The 15333-nt window shown below is 60.9% G+C and overlaps 1 protein-coding gene across 1 annotated transcript in view; it reads right to left on the bottom strand.

The window, feature by feature from the left end:
- ENGASE (endo-beta-N-acetylglucosaminidase) overlaps nt 1-14411 on the bottom strand; it is a 23745-nt gene extending 9334 nt beyond the window's left edge. Inside the window, exons 1-4 of the mRNA XM_029912161.1 lie at nt 14182-14411; nt 8185-8325; nt 7584-7732; nt 5752-6298 (exon numbers count right to left, since the gene is read on the bottom strand). Of these exons, the coding sequence (XP_029768021.1) occupies nt 5752-6298; nt 7584-7732; nt 8185-8321 (833 nt within the window). The 5' untranslated portion in view covers nt 8322-8325; nt 14182-14411. The remainder of the gene's footprint in view (nt 1-5751; nt 6299-7583; nt 7733-8184; nt 8326-14181) is intronic.
- Between the last annotated feature and the right edge of the window lie 922 nt (nt 14412-15333).

Below are 15333 nucleotides of genomic sequence, written 5' to 3'. Positions count from 1 at the left end.
CCCCCCGGCACGGGCCACGCACCCCCGCCCCCCCGGCACGGGCCATGCACCCCCGTGCCATGGGGCACATGCAGCCCGGCCCGGCCCGCTCACCTCCTCTTCACCTCCGGCCCCGGCTCCGGCCCCCTCTTCTCCCCGCTCTTGGCTCCATCCCGCCGCCCTCCGTCCATCTCCCGCGTCCTCCCGCCCCGGCTCAGCCCCCGCCCCGGGTCACATGGGGCCGCCCCGGCCCCGGCCAATCCCGGGCCGCGCGCTCAGGCTCCAGCCCGGGGCAGCTCGTGGCCCAGCACGCGGGGGGGGGGGGGGGGGGGGGGGGGCGGGGCGGGGGGGCGCGGGCCGGGGGGGGGGGGGGGGGGGGGGGCCGGGCCGGGGGTGGGCCGGGCGGGGGGGGGGAAGCTGGGCCCGAGCACCGGGGTGGCTGTCAACCTAGCACGGGGGTGCGCTCCTGGGGCCGGCTGGCAGGAAGGACCTAGTTTGTTTGCTGTGTGGGGAAGGGGAGCCGGTGCGGGGCTGGGGGGCACAGAGCCCCGAGCCAGGGCGATGATCTTTGGCTGTAGAGCGCCATAAGCGCGCAAGGTGCCACCCCGACATGAGGAGGGATGTGGCCCCAGGGTGTCCCGTTCTCCCCCCACACACTACATGGCGAGCAGGCTCCAGAGGGCTGGTTTGGGCTCCAGATAATCTTGTTTAAGATCCCTGACAGAAGCCCTGGCCAAGCAGGGTGGGTGACTTTCCCCTCTTCCCACGTCCCCTCTCAGCTGCAGGGGAACAGGTTGGTCACGCACCATACTTGGACAGATTAATAGTGAGGCTGGCAGGGGAAAGGCTGGGGACAGGCAGCCTTCCCTCTGAGCGCCCGGCCCCCCATCAAGCCTGGGCACTAGCCAGCCCTGGCGCGAGGGGAACTGCCAGCGCCGTGACACAAACAGACTCCTGGCTCAGGACGGTGCCCCCTTTCCGCACCAGGCTCCCCACGGACAGTGAACCAGGAGCAGCCACTTCTCGGGGGCTGGCGAGTCTGTTTCTCCTGCCCTCTCTGGCTGCAGGCTCAGCAGAGTGGCCGGGGTCAGTATGACCCCTACGGGAGCTAGCTAGCCTTCTCCGGGAATAGACAGCGCATGAGATTTTAAAAAATCCCTCTGTCTTCTCGGGTAATTATCTGCCCCCACCACCACCCCCGCATCACCGTTGAGTCTGGGCGCTTTGCAGTATTTAACATTCCCCTCCCCCTGTGCAGTAGGGCAGGGCTGTGATTTCTGGGGTCCAGGTGGGAACTGAGGACTTGTCCACGATCACTCGGGGTGTCTGGAAGAGCAGGGCCTGGGGCTTAAGAGGCTCTCTCAGCTCGGCCAGTGGGCACCCCTGAAGTCAGCGTTGCTCTCAGGTCCTCGGTGCAGCAGGGCTGGCTCATATGCTGCCAGGAAACGCATTTGCTTTTGAACAACTCTTCTTGGGACTATTTTGGGTAACACTGGGGAGACATCTGCTTGGTTTGGCAAAGCCGGTGTTTGCAGCCTGCAGCCTGGCTTTCACTGGCGATGGCCCTTTAAAGACAAAGCTTTGCCCACGGAAGTCATGTTTATTTCTTCTTAACGTTCCTGGGAATGGTCTGACACGCCTGGCCAGAAAGGGTTAAACATCCTGCAAAATAAATAATCCTCAAAAGACATGTGGGGAGATAATGTTTGTGTTTTTGTGCATTTACATATGTATGAGTAGGATCATACATATAATCAATGTGCAGTGTAAATCATACAATGTAATCAACAGTCCCTGTCTATGCTGTATTCCGATAGTTCAGATATCAAAAGAACATTGATTGCAGGACGTAGAAGCTAAGGCAAAAGTGGACAGACTTAAGCTCCAACTCAAGAGAATAAAGGAACAACAGGAACTGTATCATCCTGAAAAGCCAGCTCCTCTCAGCAGCAAAGATGGGGATTGACTCTATCCGGTTTGTAACAGTGTTGGTATGCTGTTTGACTCTAGTGTGTAACCAAATTTACCCCAACACTGACACCTTTTATGTAAATGCTTCTACTGTGAGCTCAGGTGAAGGTAACCCCATAACTTGTGCAGAGAATGTAAAAGTCAATGGGAAAAGCTGTTTAGGACAAATTACAGCTTCTGACATCACTCTTGTTAAAGCAGATCTTCTCAAAAAGGAAGATTATTTACCAAATCAGACTGTGAATATTGTAATCCACTATAAATTTACTGTACATGTGCCTTTAGCCAGAATCCATCTTGAATGCAATGGTATTAAACATGAAGTTATAGCTTGTGCAAGGAAGTATTTGCCTAAGGATCTTTTGATTGGGGATGATATTAAAGCTTTGTTCTGTCCGGTTGGCATAAATCAGTCACAGGAAAGAAATAATCTTGAACCTGTGTCTACTTGGGGCAAGGATTTGCCTATGGAGGGTTTCTCCAAATGTTTCTCTGAGAAAGATAGCTGTTTATCTGTGCCAAAAGGCAGTGCATATGTGGAAGAAATTGCTGAGTATCTGGTATCTCAGAAGTGAATCTGGCATTCGATAGGGTTCAGAGAAATGTTTCTCTAGAGCAAATTAAAGTTGGTGATCAGGTTAAAGCCCTAACTGAGGAAGGAAGGGGTACAGTCTCGGTAAGTGATGAATTGTTAGCTAGTAAAGTTTGTGAAAGTAAGCCTGAAAAAGGTAGAAATTATTTGTTTAAAGCAGCTCGGTGTAGCTTGCAAACGTGACACCATCAAATTAGGCCTGAATAAAGCCTGGGAGTGGCTGGGTCACTACAAAAAATAATTTTCCTTCTGTTGATACTCACCCCTTCTTGTCAACTGTTGGGAATGGGCCACATCCTAATTGAATCGGCCTCGTTAGCATTGACTCCCCAACTCGGTACGGCAACTCCCATCTTTTCATGTGCTGTGTATTTATATCTGCCTACTGTATTTTCCACTCCATGCATCTGATGAAGTGGGTTCTAGCCCATGAAAGCTTACGCCCAAATACATTTGTTAGTCTCTAAGGTGCCACAAGGACTCCTCATTGTTTTTGCTGATACAGACTAACACGGCTACCACTCTGAATACAGTGTAGTGAGACACTATTTGTGGAACGCAACAGTTTATCTGTTGAAGGAAAAACTGTTTTCAATTGTTTGTCTGTTGCAAATAGCAGTGTGCCTAATGAAGGAGAATGTACCTCCAGGCTTTTGTCTGTGGAGCAGACAGAAAGTGCTTCTCGGTTTATGCTACTTAAGAATTTGTCAGTTGACCCAGAGTTGGTTCTGGATACAACTAAGGCCCAGGAAGGGAATGTTCCTAAGTTTGTGTCTGCTAGGGAGAATGACATTGTGACCACACATAACTCCAGAGGCTTTTCCTGGAATGTTTCTCCTGACCCCATGAGGCAGACTCTGGTGTGAGTGACCTCATCCCTGCTCTGCTCCAGAACGCCTCTCCCTATATTCTTCTTGGAAGGCCACCCCCAGCCAGCTGGCTGGCCCAGCCCCCGGCTTCCAAGGACCCACCCAGCCCAGGACAGCAGGGCTGGCCCCTGCGCTCTGCTCAGCTGCCAAGGCCAAGCGTTGGCAGCTCTGAGTCCTGTGCTCAGCCAGCCACAGGCACCAGGACCTGGCTCTCAGATCGGCAAAGGAGCTCCACAAAGTGACTGGGTGCTGCAGGGCTCGGCCTGTCTGGGGTCCAGGCTGGGCACCCAGGGCTTAGCTGCCATTCTTGATAGTGTGGCTACAAACATTCGACGCCAATGCACACCCCCTCCCTCGCTCTGCCCAGTGGGTGTGCAGTGCCCCTTGCCCTGCCACTGCATGTGCCTGTACGTGTCCAGGCCCCCCCCGCACCACGTATCCTTACTCCCACATGTATCTGGAGTGGCCCTGTGCCGCGGCAGGGTTCACCTCCCCGGCCATCTGTCGCCCTGTGGGACTGCTGCTGGCTGAGCCCAGATCCCACCTGCTCCCCCATGCTGTCCTCTCCTCTGAGGACCAGCCATGCTCCCAAGCTGGCCTCTGCCACCCTGCGCTTCCTGGCTTAGCTGTCACTGCGGGAGGGCTGCAGGTCGGGGGGAGGGGGGACTTTATCCCTGTCTCCAGCCAGGTGGGAGGGAAGAGCATGTGCAATGCCCAGCTCCGAGCACTGGGTCCCTGCCCCCACACACGGGATGCCAAGGGACGTGCACCTAGGGAGGGAAGTGCACAAATCTAAGCAAAGGTGTGGAGTGGGAAGGCACAAGGGCGTGTGCTGCCCCCAGAGGAGAGAGGTTCCTGCGCTCTGGGCAGGGCTGTGGGGCCAGAGTCCTGCTGCTGCTCGCTGAGGCCAGTGAGAGCTCCAGAGACGGAGGGGCCCAGTTCAGGCAGTTTGTAGGGTTCCCATGGAGGAAAGGGCGTCTTGGGGGGAGAGTCCCAGCTCCGCCAGCCAGGCCCAAGGGTCCCCTCACAGGGCCTCTGAGTGTGAGTGGAGAAAGGAGCCCGAAGCCAAGACCCAGCGAGCAATCCAGCCCTCTCAGCGTTTAATGTGATTACAGAGCAGTGCAGAGAGCCTGGGGGAGCAGCACGCTGCCCCGGCCCCGCTCTGTGTTGTACCGACAGAGATAAAAAGCCTGACCAGCAGAACTAACCAAGGAAGGAGGGACTAAGCCCAAGCCCATTGCAACCAGCGCTGCCAGCTGGAAACCAGCCCCCCGGCTGCGGGGGAGCAGCGACTCGAGGGTGGTGACCGTCAGCCATTGAGGAGTGCGGGGCCTGGGGGAGGGCTATTCAGCACTGTGCCCTGAATGGGGGGAGCAGCTGGGGTCTCATGGCCTCGCTGGACACCCTGGCGTGGATCCCGAGAGCCTGCACAGAGGCATGCCCTGACCGGACCCTGTGTGAGGGTGGGTGGGGAGCAGAGCCGAACGGGAAGGGGAAGCTGCAGCAGGTCAATCTGCCAGCTCCACGTTGAAGGAGGGTTTATTGGGAGTCGTGTGACGCTGCTCCCAGGCCCCACTCGCAGCCAGCAAGGCAGGTCCCTACAGCACCTGCTGCTGCTAGATGGCATCTCTGCACCCTGTAAATCCCAGGGTCCCTGTGGATGAAGCAGATGCCTCCAGGGAGCTGCCATTTCCCTGTCCCTTCCCAGCAGGGAGCCCTGCGCCTGCTTGGTGCTGAGCAACTTCTGCTTCTGGGCAAGGACACAGGCAGCACTGCGCAACCAGGGCTGCTGGCCCTTGCCCTGAGGTCATGTCTGCACCCACGTAACTGTACCAGAACGGGGCACCATTCAACTGGTGCAAAAGTGTGTGCCAGGACTCGGATTTGTTAGCCACTAGGCCAGCGTGTCCAAAGCACACACCTGGGGGAGGCTCCTCGCCACAGCATCCCAATGAATACCAGCCCGTGCCGTCTGCTGCCCGAGGAAGGCCTGTTTCCCTCGCTGGAATAGCTCTTCCTATCACAAATCACGCCAGCAGGGAGGCTGGGGAAGTCCCCCCCCAATACATCTCATCCCAGTTAGCTGAGCAAGGCATGTGGGGGGGGGGGGCATGTCCATATGTATACAGCCACTGACGGCATTAGAGCACCGTCGTGCAATGACAGAGGACGGCCCTGGAGAGGGTCGTGCCCCAGCTGAGGACGGGGAGCAGGGAGCGGGCACAGGCATGACAGGGCTTGGCGGTCTGCGACGGATCTGCCACCAGGAAGAGGAGCGGAGCAGGAGATGGGTGATGGCCTTGGGGGAGGACTAGCTGGACAGCCCAGGCCTGGGGTCACAGCTCCCCGCTGTGCTTGATCAGGTAGCCGCTGAAGGTGACGTAGGTGTCGTACTCGTCGCTGAAGACGGCGTTCTCCCGCTCGCCCTTGAAGAGACGCACCCAGACCTCGTCCTGCTCCTGCAGCTCCAGCATGACGCTCTGGCTCTGCATGATGCTCCGGTCGCTCTGCTGGGCATAGAGGATCACCACCTCGACCCCGTTCTTCACCATGTGCAGGTAGGTCTCCTTCTGGTTCCAGGTGTGCACGTTGAGCGCAAAGTAGTAGATGCCGGGCACGTAGCAGTAGAACTTGCCCGTGAACATGTTGAAGTGGTCGTAGAGGTTGACAAACTCGGTGTCGAAGAGCAGCGTCTGGTAGTAGTCGTTGCTGTGCAGAGGCTTCTTGCGGCCCACGGAGAACGCAGCGTAGTGACTTTTGCATGCCTCCCCCGTGGCCCCGATGCTCCCCTTCTGGCCCTTGGGCCCCGTGTGGCCCCTGCTGCCTGCCGATCCGGCTTTGCCAAACTTTCCCTGCAGGCCTCGCTCGCCCCTGTCTCCTTTCTCACCTGGGCAAGGCAAGACGGACGTTGTTTGCACTGGAGAGGCCAGCACCATCCTTGCCCACTCAGAACAGCCAGCCGGGGCTGGATGAAGCACACAGCTGTAGTGCCAGCCCCAGGGCGTGAGCCGGGCACAGCAAAACGGGCTCCCAAGCAGAGCCGAGTGCCTGCTCATCCTCACTGCAGCACCCCACACGTTAGAGCTCCCTGCCTGGAGGCCACCCACCTTCCAGGGCTTAGCTTGGGCTGCGTTCCCACCCGCAAGCCTCAGTGCTCTCCCCCTGCGCCCTGCCAGCCCCACGCTGCAGGGACTCCGGCTTTCCCAGCCACCAACCTTCCCTAGCTCTCCCCCGGGCATTCCTGCAGCTCCACGCATGGGCTACCAGCTCCGGCTGCCCTGCAGCATTCCCAGGGGGCCCAGTGGTTGTTACCGCCTGGTGCCTTTGCTCAGATTCTGGGCTGATTCCCCCGTGTACCCTCCAGGCTGTAGGACAGTGCCGGTGCCACAGTCCCCTTCCCTTCTACCGAGGGCAGCCCTGGGGCTGAGGCTGAGTCCAGTTCTGCCCACTGATGATACCGAGAGGGCCCAGGCCTGAACAAAAGGCTCCCGGAGCTGCTGCCATGTTCTTGATTACCCTGTGCTCCCAGGTCCCCTGCCCATGCCCAGACCCACGTCCTCTGCTACCCTGGTGCTCCCTGGTCGATGCCCGCACCCCCCGCTCTGCTCTGGGCAGTGACTCGGATTGGGGGTTCTAGCCTCTGGCCCCTGGCTTTAGCACAAGGAGCGTTTCCAAATCTGGCCCTTTGCAGGGGGGTGCTAAAGGAACTGAACCATGAGGTTTGTCCAAGAGCAGCAGCCCCAGTGACCAGAGTGGTGCCCAGGGAGACAAGTGACGGCAGCAGCTGGAGCCCAGCCCCACACGTGGTCCTGGGAAGACGCTCCAGCGCAATGCTGCTCGGTGCCCTGGGAACATGGAGGCCAGGTGGCGCTTCAGGCCCCCCCGAAAAGCCGATTCCCACTGCCCAGCACTCGGGGGTGCCAGGGGCCCCAGGATGAGCTGAGAGCACGTGACACCCACTCTGCATCGCAGGGCAGCACTGGGGGCCTTGTGGACGAGGCTATGAGGGGAGGTGGAGACAGAGCTCCGTTCTGCCCCAGCCTCTGGCCTCACACTGCCCTCTAGTCCAGACACCGCTGAGGGGAGCAGGATTTCGCCTGTCCCCATGGATCCAGGATTCTGTCCCAGGCCCCCTGCACTGTCCAGCCAGTGAGGTGGCTAGGTCCCCTTACCTTTCAGGATGGTGATGTTGATGTGGGGCAGGGGCTGGTACATGGGGTAGGCAGAGGAGTGCGTGGGGGGGTTGCAGCAGCGCACGCACTGGGAGCGGGGAGGCTGCTTGTCCAGGTTGCGATGATATTTCTCGTGGTCCCGTTCGGCCCTGGGAGGTACCAATCAAAGAGCAGCACTGAGGCCTCAGGGTGGGAGCTGGGAAAGCAGCCTCAACAACCCCTGGGACGAGGGGGCTGCCCCGGGATGCACTGAGGAGGTGAGGGGAGCTGCTGCCCTGGGGACCTGCTGTGTGTGGAGGAAGCCGGCCACCCCAGGGACCTGCCCAAGCCCACTCCACTGAGCAGTGGAGAGGTGCGCTGCTGCCCATCCCCCATGCGCCCCAGCTGGGGAGTACCCCACCGCCCTTTCCCTGGCCCTCCCCCGGGAGCAGGCGTTTCCAAGCGGCGTGCTCAGCTCCTCCCCTAGTGACTGCAGGCCTGGGGGATGCCTCTTGTCCCACCTGGGGCAGGGTCTCCTTCAGCTCAGCCATGTGCTGGCTGTTCTGTGAGGCAAACGAGCCCCGTGAAGCCCCGTCCGAGTTGGCGCCCCCTGCCCCCTAACCTGGCAGCGTGGCGGTGGGACGGTGCCCGCGTGGCCTCTCCCTGCTCCTCCTCGGGGTGGCTGGGCTGGCTCAGCGTGGAGTCGGGCAGCAGCAGGCAGGCCAGCAGTAGGAAGCTCAGTGCCCAGGGCCCCTCCATCCTGCTGGGGGAAAGGCCAGTGGGGAGGTCAGCCCCTGCCAGGCGCTCTGGGCAGGCCCCAGACCAGTGGTGGGTTTGTCCCGGAGATGGACACGCAGTGCACCCCACGGGGCCATGGACTGGGTGTGGGGAGCAGCAGCCTGCAGAGCTGTGGGGAAGGGGATGGGGGGGCTGGACTGCCTTGGCCCCACCTTGGGTTGCCAATTTTGTTTGGACGTATTCCTGGAGATTTAATCCCATGACATAATCTTTAATTAAAGATTAATCTTTAATTCCTGGAGACTCCAGGCCAATCCTGGAGGGTTGGCAACCATAGCCTCGTCCCCACCCCTGCAGCACCAAGGAGCCGCTGAGAACTGGGTCAGAAGGTCTGTGGCAGGCCCAGCTTGGAGAGGCTGCAGGGCCCTTCCTGGCCCCAGTTCCCCCACCCCCGGCCCTAAGGGATGCCCTAGGCTGGGCTGGGCAAGTTGCCAGGGCCTGCGAGCCTGGTACAGGCCCTGGCCCTGCAGCACCGAGGGGCAGTGCAGGTGTAACTGCTGGTCTCTTTGCTTGTCCTTCCTGCAGTGGGTTTGAGCTGGGCTAGAGCCCCATGGGGGAGGGGCGCAGCCTCCCTTCACCCCACCCCGTCACTGCACCAGGAGCAGCGAGCGGGCTCTGGTGAGCCCCAGGGAGCACATGCCCTGCACGGCCCAGGCCCAGCCCCAGGGCAAGGTGCAGGAGTGCATGGGGCCCCGGCTGGGCTGCCGGCATTGCTGCTGGTTGCACTGGCTGTTTATGGGAATGCCACCGGGGCTGCACGTGAGCCCGGCCCAGGAGGGGGCTGACAGCTGGTGCTGGGTGGGGCAGTAAGGGATTGGCAGCGTGCCCGCCTGGAGGGAGAGGCGCCGGGAAGCATGCTACCTGGGGGCAATCCAGACCCCGGGAGGGGAAGCAGCCTGGCAGTGACCTGCACCGGGCAGGGGAGATGGTGGAAGCTCCATCACGTGGACCGGGCATTAGGGAGGCATCACATTGGGCAAGGGGTCCAGTAGGCCGCTCCCACCTCTGGCTCCTCAGAGCTTCTAGCAGGTCAGAGCCGGGCACCACAGCCTGAGCTGCTGCCCACTGCATAGGGGGAGGGGGGAAGAGAGACCCTGCCGGCCCCACCCAGCAGCCCTAGCTCCCGTTTCTCCAATTAATTCAAATCCACATCAGCCTTTCAGCAGCTCTAGGCTCTGTCTCCCCTTCCCCAGCGCTGGCCTGGGTCTCTGCACGCCCAGGAATGACCACAGTGCCGGCCTTGCACAAAACATTCCTGGCCACAGCAGGCCCTGGGCGGCTGCTCCAGCTGGATCCTTCCTTCCAGCCAGCCCTGCCCCACAGGTGCCAGAGGCCTGGCCACAAACCTCCCTCCCACCCTCCAACAGCCTCAACCCCGTTCGCCCCCAGCCCCAGCTGTACTGCGACTGGCAGCAGTGAGTCATCGGGCCCAGCACCCCGAGCCAAACGCCGCTGGCTGACCCGGGTGGGCCTGCTACAGCTTCACGCAAGTACCTGGAGTCCTGGGCTAGGCGGGGGCTGCTCCGGCAGAGCCAAGCATGAGGCTCCCTGGGACAGCGCCGCTCGCCTGCCAGCTGAGGGGAAATCCGGAGCAGGGCGGGCAGATGCTGTGTCAGTTTGTCCCCCCCGCCCGTGCCTGAGCATTCAGCGCTGGGCAGGGAGTTACCTGGGGTGGGAGAAGGTGGGGCTAACACTGGAGCCAGATCCTGCAGTGCTTAGCCAAGCCTTCCTCGGGCTGCTGCCCATTGGCGTCGTGAGGGAGGACTGCGGAACCCCTGGCCACAGCGCTCACACTTCGCCTGCTGACTGGAAAAATACTCAGCAGATAATGGCGTCTCTGGGGATGAATGGGAAGATCTGTAGCCTGCAGAGGTAACCCAACGACTGGGCAGAGGTGTCGGGTCACTAGCCCTGGCTGTCAGGCACAGCCCATGCGCTCGGCACGCTTCCCCCAGTGACAGCCTGGACTCTCTCCGGTAGGGCCAGGACTTCCCTGCGTAACACGAACCCGTCCCGACCTCCCCAGGGACTCACTAGCACCGGCGCCCGCCCCAGACACGGGTCCCAGCTCCAAGGGCCCAGGAGAGGGCAGAGCTGGGGGTGGGGGGCGCGTCTCTCATTGGGCACCTCCCCCCAAGCCCCTCCCCTGGGCAGTGGCCATATGGGCAGCAGCACCATGGTACCGCAGGGCTGGCTGGGCGCTCAGGAGCAGCATCTCCCCAGCTCAGCCCCTTTTTTCTCCTCCCAGCCCCCCAGTACTGGGCTCGGAGAGGAGGCTTCTTGCTAGCACCTGCCTCTCTGCTGCCGCCAAGCCCTGCAGAGGCCCACGGGACTGCTTGGCCCCTTCTGGCCCCAGAGGCCAAGCCCCCAGCAGGGAAAAAAAACCCTAATGGGAAAGGGGGAAAGGGAAGGCCAATGGGGCAGGCAGGAGGGGAGTTCATTGGGAGAGTGTCTGGAGCAGTGTGGGGGGGGGGATTAATGGATGGGGAGAGGGGCTCTCCCTCTCGGAGGGGTATGCACCTCTGCCTGTTGAGGTGCACATTCTGCAGAATGGGAGCTCTGTCCCCTAGCTGGGGGGCACTTCAGCCCTCCCTGCAGAGTGGGGTGGCCCCCTACGCAAGCAGCTCCCACAAGCAGTGCAGATCTGTGCATTCAGCCCCTGGCTGCGCTCTGTCAGCTCAGCCGAAGCTCTCCCCCCCCCCCCCCCCCCCAATCTGGTACCCAGTGTCGCTTACACCGGGCAGCGTGGGCGAGAAGGGGCACATTGCACGGTCAGTGCCAGGCAGGAAACAAACATCTCTAGCGCCAGGGCACACGCAGGCCCCGCTCCCCACCGTACACAAAAGGGGCAGCGGCAAAGGGGCCAGCTGCCACCCTGGGATCAGAAGCCGGTGGCCCAGCTGGCAGCCAGCACTCGGCAGGAGCCTGCCCAGTGTCTCTTTTCAGGAAGAGTTTTAAGGAACCAAAGTCTTCTGGCAATCAGGAGCCCAGTTGGGAGCCAGCAGCCAAAGGAGACGGGCTCTTGGAGCTTGGGACTGTGTGCTCAGCGAGGGGCCGGGCCAAGGATAATATTTGCATTCGCCCATGGCACCACGCTCCTCGCTGGGCAGCCGCTCTCCCTCGCGCTGATCCCGCTCAGCCCCTTTTGAGTCACGGCAGAGTCCAGCCGACGCCGAGGAGAGGGGCGGAGCCCTCGGCATCTCCTGGCCTGCAGCAGCTCTGCTGGTACACAGGGACCCCCAGGGTGCATGGACAGGGCCCTCGGCAGACACGCAGGCGCAGCTTGGGGTAGTAGGAGCCAAGGCTTTTCAGGGGGACATGCCTGAGAAGCCAGACAGGTGTCATGGAGAGCACTGCTGCAGCTACAGGCCTCGCGCTGGACATCACGGCTAGCCCGGGGACAGCGGGGGAGGAGGTGGCGCAGGGCACTGCCTAGGCATTGCTGGCTAAAGCTGCTCCAATCCAGGGTGCTGCAGCACCTTCCCCCCCAGGGCCTGATCCAGAGAGGTGCTGAGTGCCCACAGCTCCCCTTGGCCTGGTGCCTCTGGAGACAGGTTAAGGCACAGGCATGACCGGCCTGGCCACCTGGAGTCAAGTGGTTACGACAGAATTTGCTTTTGCTTTTAAAGCCAGGCTCCGAATAGGGACACTTGGGTGCACGGGACACATGGGTAGCATGAGCACTCGGCCACATCAGGGCAGCTGCAAATTCCTCCGCTCTCTGCTTTGTGGCGGGAGTTCAAGGGCAGAATATTTGGTTTATGAGTCATGTTAATTACAGCGGAGAGCAGCCCAGAGGGGAGGGGGAACAGAGGTGGGGAGGGATGGGCTGGGGATGGCGCGGGAGTCACTGAAGGGAAACCCCAGCCCACATGTACTCTTGGCAAAGGGTTCCATCCCCTCACTCATCCCCCGGGTGCCTGCCCCGCCTTCTGAAGGAGGGTGTGGGGGAGGCTGGGTGTCCCCTGCCTGGGGCACAGCAGGGACACGGTGCCCTCGCCAGTGCTCTCAGCTGCTGAGCGAGGGCAGAGGGCACAGACTGAGAATCTCAGGGAAACCCCATGATCTGAGCTCAGCCAGGCACCAACCCCCCTCCCCTGCCTAGGAGCCTTACACACTACAGACAGTGACCTGAGTGCACACGCTCCGTGGGCAAAGGCTGTGCCCTCCCATCACCCTCGCAGGATGCACAGGGGGGTTGGCGCTGGGGTGCCTCATGCTCTCTTCCCCGCTCCCCAGCCTCTCCCCACTGGGCTGCCCCTTCCTTCTCCTCTCTCAGGGACAGAGACACAGAACAAATCAGCTGGAGAATTTCACAGAGAGAGAGAATTCCAGAGGAGAACCTGCCGGCCCCCTGGGAAGCACTGATGCCCTGACAGGCCTGGTTTCCTTAACCCTATGCTGCCCTTTGACTGTGTGCTTGGGCGTGTGAGCATGTGCCAGTGTACTCGTGCATGCATGAGAGTTTTTGTGTAAGTGTGCATGCACATGGATGAGCGTGCGAGGGTGCCTGAGTGCGTGCAGAGACGTATACACTGTGACTCTGGAAGTCTGTCTCTTTCTCTGCTGTATAATAAGCCAGGGAAAAGAGGCTTCCAGTTGTTAGGCGTTTCCCGCTGGAACCCAAAGCAGACCCAGTCTGAGAAAACCCATCTCCTGGGGTCTGCTCAGCTGGGCTGACAAACCCTAACCAGGAAATTCCCACTGAGACAAAGCAGTTCGTTTCCCAGGCCATCCTGGAGCAGGAAAAGGAGGCAAGCACCTGCTCACACGGCTCACATGCTGTGCACGGAGCTGGCCGAGCTCACACTCACCACCTCGCACAGCTACACACACAGGCAGACACATGCATACGGAATGCACAGGCACAGACACACACGCTTGCACTCTTATACCCGGACTTTGTTTTTTCCTGTCCAGGCTGGAAGCTCTCCAGGAGAGGCCGGGAATATGTAAATTCACTTCCTGAGAAAGCCTCAAGCCTGTAAGGCAAAACATCCTGAAATAAACTCCAGGCAGCATTAAGGACCGGGCTGAACTGAGCACAAATCCCAGCGAGTGAGAGGAGGAGGGGCCCAGGCAAGGCCTGGTAGGCATGGGGCAGGGGAGCTGGACTGTGTGCCCACCCCGCTTCCCCTGTCCTTGGGGTTTCCAGGGTGCAAGGACATGATGCAGACACAGGCCTTCCCTGGCTTCTTGTGACAAAGCCAGGAAACGAGATCCTCTTACCCAGCAAACACTGCAATGGGCATGGGACCAAGCAAGCAAATCACTCCCCTGCCCCCCACAGACATGCCCGGCTGTGCCAGGGCAGTGGCACATCACTGGAGCTGTTGGCACTGCCTGTCCTTAAGGGCCTTTGCCCCAGATGCCTGGTGGAAGGACCAAGTAGGCTGGGGCACCTTTGTTGTTGACGCCAGCCCTGCCCCGGCGAAGGGTGCAGGCTGCTGTGGGAGCACAGAGCTGAGCAGAGCTGCTCCGAGCCGTGCTGGGGAACGCGGAGGTGTCCCAGATGGAGCAGCAGGGAACAGCAGGAGATCTGTCAAACTCTGAACAGTCATTTCCCAGCCTAGGCTCCAGGGCCCAGAGCTCCCCTGGGAGTGCGGGCTTAGGCCCAAGCCGAGGGCTGCATGTGCTCCCTGCTGCTGGTGAGCTCATGTAGTGGGGGATCCGGGTGCCATGATCCCAGGTGAGCTCTGGCTGATGCCCCGGGTGCTGCCTTTGTTTGGCCATTTGAACAGGGGCAGCCCCTGGCATCCCTGATGCCCCCAGCACAAACACCCAGCGCCTTGCCAGCCCGCCCACCTGCCCTCACACGTACTTGTGGCAGGTTTGACGCCTCGGTGGCTGGAGCCCAAGGTGCTGGCCGTGCTGGAATTGTTTCTCTCGCCCTCTCTCGGTGCGTTTCGCCTCCCTACAGCATCCCCTTTGAGCTGCCACTTCCACCCCCTACTGGGGTGCGGGGAGGAGGGAAGTGGGGGGCCTGGCCCAAGGCAGCTCTGCTCTCTGCCCCTCTAGCGCAGCCTCTGCTTCTCCTACGGCCCGAGCGGAAACGCACTCTCTCCAGCGTAAAGGAGGAGAGGGAAGAAAAGGGACAAACCCAGCAAAGCAGCCCTCCCCTGCCAGATGTGAGCTGCGGCAGAGAGCAGGGCCTGTGTTAACCATGTGTGCGCCCAGCACTGCCGCCCGCTCTGCCCAGGACAATGATGGTAGGTTTAACGTGCCAGGACAGAACTCCAGATGTCTGAGGCTGGAGCCAAGGGGGAGGCACCAGCCTCCAAGTGGCTCAGCTCAGCAGAATGACAAGCCCAAATCCCCTGCAGTGCCACAAGGCTCTCGGCCAAGCCCCCAGGCGTGTCTCAGACTGGAACGGTGCCGGGCAGCCCAGGAGCTGGGGAGGTTATTTTTACAGGTACAGCCAGAGCCTGTGCCGGCTGGGCACAGAAATCCAGGGCCAGCACCTGGGTGCTGCGCCAGAGCCCGTGTTGGGCTGGCTGCAGACTGCCGCCCGGCCTGGGGCTGCTGGAGGATGCTGAGGCTGCAGGGAGGCCTGCTGGGGCGCAGCTGAGACATGCATTGGTGCGTGCAGGAGGGGAGGTCGCAGGCTGCTCACCCCACAGGGAGCACAGCCTGTGCCCCTCGGGATGTGAGGAGAGGGCTGGGCTTTTCCAGGGCCCTTGGCAGTAGGGTTCCCCAATCCTCATGGGTGTATGGCACTTTGGGGAGCAGCCACCATGGGTCTCAGCTCCATATGGGGAGTGAGTGTCAGGGCAGGGGGCCCAGGCTTTACTGGTCTAACCCCGGAGCCATCCCTGTTCCGCCCACCAGCTGGGACTCTGGGTTCTCCCCAGGAGAGGAAGGCTCCAGCCCCAGAAGCAGGGTTGGCCCATGTCCTCTAGTCCTGTCCAGCCCATCCCTGGGCCCAGGGCAGGCCCATCCCCTAGCGTCTGTTCTCTAGGGTTGGTTTAACGAG

This window comes from Terrapene carolina, unplaced genomic scaffold, assembly GCF_002925995.2.
Source record: "Terrapene carolina triunguis isolate 2854851 unplaced genomic scaffold, T_m_triunguis-2.0 Scaffold192, whole genome shotgun sequence".
Lineage (NCBI taxonomy): Eukaryota > Metazoa > Chordata > Testudines > Emydidae > Terrapene > Terrapene triunguis.
This window is presented reverse-complemented; position numbering and strand designations above follow the sequence as displayed.